We start from the raw sequence: 5,912 nt of genomic DNA, 5'->3' as shown, positions 1-5,912 counted from the left end.
TAATGGTGCCGTGCTTTTCCCAGTCTCGAATCCCCTCCATCCCTGTCTTGGTAGGTCCTGCCTTGTCTCCGTGCTCTCAGGCTTGCTCTCATCCAACCCAGCTGGTTCAACATGAAAATCTCCTGTATACTTGTAACAAAACCCACTGACCGGGCCTCACCGTTGGCTTAGCGTCCCAGCTGGCTCACAGGTGCTTGATATCTGTTAGCTCTTATTCATCGAGTGTCATCTGAGTGTCCTCCGTGTTCAGCACAGTACCCGATACACAGAACGTCCTCAGAGTTTTTTGAATGAGTGGGACAGACAGACAGTTGGGTGCCACTGGAATTCAGAAAAGGGAGTGACCAGTGTTGAATTTAGAGATAGCTTAATGGAGGAGATGGGATGTACACTGGCCTGGGATTTAGCAGGGCAGAGAGGAAAAAGGAAAGACATTCCTGGGAGGGATGCGGCAGGGGGCAATGAACAGAGTGAGAGCAGAGGCAGGGAGACCAGCAGGAACGTAAGTGAGACCAAAAGAGCTAGAAGGAACATGAAGCCCAGAGTAGACGATGATGATGATAACAGTTTTATTCTACCACGTGTTGGCCACTGTGCTGCTAATAAGCACTGGTGGATGCCAGTGAACGAGGAGTCAAGGCACAGTCTCCTCTCGTGGGCTTGCAGCGTCATGGGGAAGGCTGGCAGCATCGACAGACAGTGCGTTCGGTGAGATCAGGGGGTGGGCACTGTTGGGTGTGGGGAGAAGCAACTGATTCAGGCTTAGGGACCTGGGGAGAAGATGACTGAAGGAAGTCCAAAGTAGGACCTAAAAGATGAACAGGAGTTTGCCAGAAAGGAGGAAGAGGAACGTTCAGGAGGGAGTGGAGGCACATGTCAGAACCCGGAGTAGAGAGTGGGGCCGCAGGGTCCTGGCTGGAAGCAGGACTGTGAGCAGGTAGCGTGAGGCTGAGCCTTCAGCAGGAGGAGTCTAGAGAGCCCTGCACACTACAGGAAGCATTTGGACCTTACCTGCAGGCAGTGTGCAAGGGTTTCAGCAGCGAGCTGGCTGGTGCTGGGTGTCTCCTGGGTGCCCATGCTGTGCTGGACACGCTGCATGTACTAAGTCAGGGTTATCCACATGGCTACCTTTGAAGGAGATGCTCTGACCCGTTTTACAGAGGAGTGAACTAAGGTCTGGAGCAGTTACAGAAGCTGTGCTGTGCTGGACACGCTGCATGTACTAAGTCAGGGTTATCCACATGGCTACCTTTGGAGGAGATGCTCTGACCCGTTTTACAGAGGAGTGAACTAAGGTCTGGAGCAGTTACAGAAGCTGCCTGAGGTCATGGCAAGTAGGTGACACAGCTTGGATTGGGCTCTGAAGGTGTTGTGCTATCAGACGCACTGAGATGTGGGGCTGGCTAGTCATTGTGACACCAGGACAGTGAAGACATGGGTCTGCCTATAGCAGAGGGCTGGCCTGAGGGTATCAGGAAATCTTTCTAGAAAGGTCATTGGTAGTCAGATTGGAAAAAGCCCTGAATGCCAGGCTAGGAAACTTGCGATTTACCCTGAAGGCAGTTGTGAGCAATTGAAAGTTTCAAAACAAGAGCCATCATGGCAGTAGGACCTAAACATTCCCAAAGCAAAGTTACAGTCTAAAGTCTGAGAAATCTTAGGAATCCAAAATAGTCCTCTTAGCCATGCCATTTTCCAGAGTTTTCCCAGAAACAACCTGGATTATGACAGCTGATTTCCGTCTCCCTAACTTGCCTTTACCAAACCAAACCCTTCTCTTTTTGTTAGGCTGTGCGACCACAGTGCTGGTGACAGGGGCAGGAATTGGTGAGATGGTCCTGCAGATGCTGGTCGGTTCGGTATGTGGGGAGCCCCAGGGGAGGGGAGAGCAGTTGGGGAGGTCTCCGAGCACGTGAGGAGATGCAGCCAGCTGCCTTCCAAACGCAAGCTGCCCCTCTCCTGCATCTTCCACAGAGCAAGCCGGGGCCCACTGTGCTGGTGTTACCTGTTTCCGTTTCTGAGCCAGCCTTGAAAGCTGAGCCTCCAAATGTGGGATCTGGAGACATGAACAGATACATGGAATAGTCCAAAGCAAACACGAGCCCTGTCTGGGAGTGGGGCCAGAGGGGGCCTGTGGGAATGCTGTTTAGCTCCGAGAGCCTGGGATGGGTCTGAGCTGCAGTCGGAGTCCTTTCCATCCCTTCTCAACCTGCCCCTCCCTACCCGCCACTCACAGCCTTTGGTCATCCTGTCACGGGCTCAGCTTCCTGCCTGACTCCACCCCGACCCAGGGCCAGCTCTCCCAGCTGTCTTCAAATATGCTCGTTTGTTCACTGCAAAAAGAGAACTAACATCTACTTGTTATTGAATGCTATAATGTCGGTATCATTCCCCTTTTTGCAACAGAGGATACTGAAACTCAGATAAATTTAGCAACTTGCCCTAGGTCAGTCACAGTTCTAGTAACTGACAGAGTGATATCAAATCCAGGTCCTTTCGGTCACCAAAATCCCCCTCATCACTACTCGATTCTCCTTTTCTCCTCTTCTGCCCTCCCGGGTGGGGGCGGAAAGCTGCATCTTATGATGCCTTCCGCACTGAAATGACGTGATGTCTCGGGCTTCCTTCCACATAACCTAGTGCCAGGATGCGTGGAAGGCTGCATATGAAACTGGTGCTGATTGCCAAAGTTGGGTGATGGGTTCATGGGAGGTACATGTGCTACTCTAACAAATGTTTTAAATTTTCATAATAAAAGGTAAAAAAAAAAATGTATCCTCTGCAAAGTTCTGATTAGGCGTTATGGGTACAGAAACACCTAGTATGATTGGCGTTTCAAAGATGATATGGAGATTTACAGAAGGTTCTAGAACACAGAGCTGAAAGGGACTACAGGGGGTCACCAAGTCCAACTCCTGCCTTAGAGCAGGATTTCCGCCTCCTCCAGATAACATAACCTTGGAGCAAGGCCAAGACTTCCCTCCTCCCCATGTTTCTATCAGTGCCACGGGCCTCAACTTGACTGAAAAACCTGCTAAGGATCTGAGTAGGCTACTTCCTCCAATACATCTTCCATGTGAAGTGTTAATGGTCTGTATCTCTATGTCTTCCCCTTTGGCAGATATTCCAGGCTCAGGGAGGCTATAGTTTCCTGGTCTGTGGCGTGATCTTTGGTTGCTTGGCTTTTACCTTCTATATCTTGCTCCTGTTTTTCCACAGGATGCACCCTGGACTCTCATCGGGTAAGGAATGAATCCGTTGCTACACAAGAGGAGGAAAACAGCAGGGGGAGGGTGGGAGAGATGCTATGGATCTGAACATTGCCAAAAATGCTGCTCTGTTCCAAGTAAAATGCAAGGAAATGTTTATTTTTCTACAGCTTCCTTTCCCCCTCTTCCTGCTTTCTCTGCAATTGTCTGTGCTGGACTCTCCAGGCAGGCAGGAGCAGGATAGGCTGACTCATGCTTTCTCCATTAGCAGAGGTACACGGACATGAACTTGGCTTCCTGCATCCACCATGCCATAGCACCATGGGCCAGGAATCTCTTTCCAGCCTGTTCAGGGCGCTGAAAGGCAGAGCCTGCCTCCTTGGCTGGAACTTGGCCCAGCGGCCTAATTGGCCATCTCTTTGCAGTTCAGGATTTTGACTCTAGTCCAGATCTCGTTTTCAGAAAGGAGTACTTCAGGCCAAGTGGCAAAGAAAAGCTCTTTCAGGGCAGAGACACCTCCTAAGAATAGTCTCCCCCCTGGAGACCCCAGGCAGGGGGAGTCCCAAACCTGTTTTCATAACCCTGAGCCCTCACCTGCTCTTCCGTCCAGAGCTTTCAAAGTGCCCCGCGACTGTATCAGCTGTGCACGCAGCCAGTTCTTAAGAGAAGGTGCCCAGGCAGAGCCCTCATTCCCTTCATGAAAAGCAAAATAATTACAAAAAGACTGAAGGAGCAAGCATCCACCATCTGCTCTCTCACTGAGGGGACATATCCACCCTCTAAACACTCAGTACAAAGGCCCAGAAGAACAAGGGGCCCCCAAAACAGCACTAACTACAGCCTTGCTCCCGAAATGGCAGGCACTGGCTGTTGTCTAGCCCAGCACTTGGCACAGAGCTTCACTGAAGACACACATCAGTCAGTTTGCTGAGTATCAAATGCTTAACACTTAAGCGTTCTTTATTCATAGGAGGCAAAAAGAAATGCATAGTCCTCAAGCCCTAGACACTAGCCCCAACCACCTGCTCCACCAACAATCTGCCAGGACTAGTAGATCTGACTTCTCACTTTGTTCCCTCATGAGCCATAGAATGGCAGAGGAACGAGAAGCCTGGGTAAGCTCTCAGAATGAAGAATTGCTGCGACTAATCAGAGCTGCTGAAACATGCCGCCTGTTGTTTCGTTTTTTCTTTTGTAGCTCCTACCCAAGACAAACCACTTGGAATGGAAAACCCTGAGTGCTACCAGAGGTAAAGCTGGATGAAGGAGGAAAGTGCAGACTTCCAGCCTCCTGAGCACCAACACGACTAAACTGTTTAAGAAAGCTGGGGGTGGCAGTGGAGGCAATCTCTCTCCATGCCTTTGCTTAAATCTTCTCCACTAATACTTAGTTGGGTAGAAGAAATTAAATTGAGTCCTGGTACCTGGATCCTTCCCAGGCAAATCATTAGAAGTTTACCTCGCTATTCAAGTTACCTTCCTCTGGCCTGGTTTAGACTTTTGGTCAGAACTGTCCGGGATACCTAGACGGGAAGAAAGACCACCAGGCTCTTCACTCCATATGCCGCTCATGCACGGACCACACCCTGGGTTTGAGATCACTTAATTTTAGTTTGATTTAGAAGTTTACCTCGCTATTCAAGTTACCTTCCTCTGGCCTGGTTTAGACTTTTGGTCAGAACTATACGGGATACCTAGACGGGAAGAAAGACCACCAGGCTCTTCGCTCCATATGCCGCTCATGCACGGACCACACCCTGGGTTTGAGATCACTTAATTTTAGTTTGAAAATTAGGTTGAAATTGTAAAGCTCGATGATCATTGCTATATGTAGATATATTTTAAACTAATCAAAACAAACTCCAAGTTATTCCCTGGCATGCTCAAAGGATTTATGTGCTTTTTACTTATCAATAGTCCAAAGTCCCTCAAATTCCTGCTGCTGCAGGTATCGATAGTTCATCTGTATTGTAAAACATCAGAAGGAAAAGTTGAGTCTTGCTATCTTGGAACACTAATTCAGTGGTATGCTGGGCTAGCTCATATAAGCTTAGGAAAGCTGAATGTTAAATTTTCATTTTGAGCTGGTTGTTAAAGGTAGCCATTATTAAAAATTAAGTTATATAAGCTTATAATTAAATATATTATATTTAAAACAAAGGTAATAAATACTCAAAACTTATCACTTCCTAATATTACTATATGCTCTTGAGGTTATTTACATCCATGGTGTCTGTGATGGAAATACTACATAAAGAGTGCTTCTGTGCATCTCTTCCCAACTCCACTCTCAGTGATAGCATGTTGGTAGCTCGAGATCAGCCATGGAGGAATATTTATACCACAGAAGTCAGCAAAAGCTACAAATCATGGCGTTTTTTTCCCCCTGAAGAGGCAGTTGTTAAACATCTACCAGCATACCACTGCTAATGATCGATGTTAATTGGTCCAGAAATGGCTTGGGAGAATGAGATGGATGTTCTATTTTTCTTTACTGACATTCACTAGTATATAAAACACTAAAAATTTCCAAAATTATTTAAATTTTACATCTTTTGTAGAGAAAAAAACCTCCATACCATGCAAGGTCGTTTCTTTAACAAAAAGCTGGGACTATGGAACAATTCAAGCGTGCAGTATACTGAAAGCAGTGTCTGTCAAGGAGTCACAGCTCCTTTCCAGAGCAAATCCTGTTAGTAAAGC

The 5,912-nt window shown here is 47.7% G+C and overlaps 1 protein-coding gene across 1 annotated transcript in view; it reads left to right on the top strand.

The window, feature by feature from the left end:
- The window catches only part of MFSD4 (major facilitator superfamily domain containing 4), a 19,260-nt gene extending 14,444 nt beyond the window's left edge, over positions 1–4,816 (top strand). Inside the window, exons 7-9 of the mRNA XM_008580542.1 lie at positions 1,789–1,859; positions 3,122–3,242; positions 4,408–4,816. Coding sequence (XP_008578764.1) covers positions 1,789–1,859; positions 3,122–3,242; positions 4,408–4,463 — 248 coding nt within the window. The 3' untranslated portion in view covers positions 4,464–4,816. The remainder of the gene's footprint in view (positions 1–1,788; positions 1,860–3,121; positions 3,243–4,407) is intronic.
- The last annotated feature ends 1,096 nt before the right edge of the window (positions 4,817–5,912 follow it).

Source organism: Galeopterus variegatus, unplaced genomic scaffold, assembly GCF_000696425.1.
Source record: "Galeopterus variegatus unplaced genomic scaffold, G_variegatus-3.0.2 Scaffold86, whole genome shotgun sequence".
In the NCBI taxonomy this organism is placed as follows: Eukaryota; Metazoa; Chordata; class Mammalia; order Dermoptera; family Cynocephalidae; genus Galeopterus; species Galeopterus variegatus.
The sequence above is the reverse complement of the archived record's forward strand: the minus strand, read 5'-3'. Positions and strand labels throughout refer to the sequence as shown.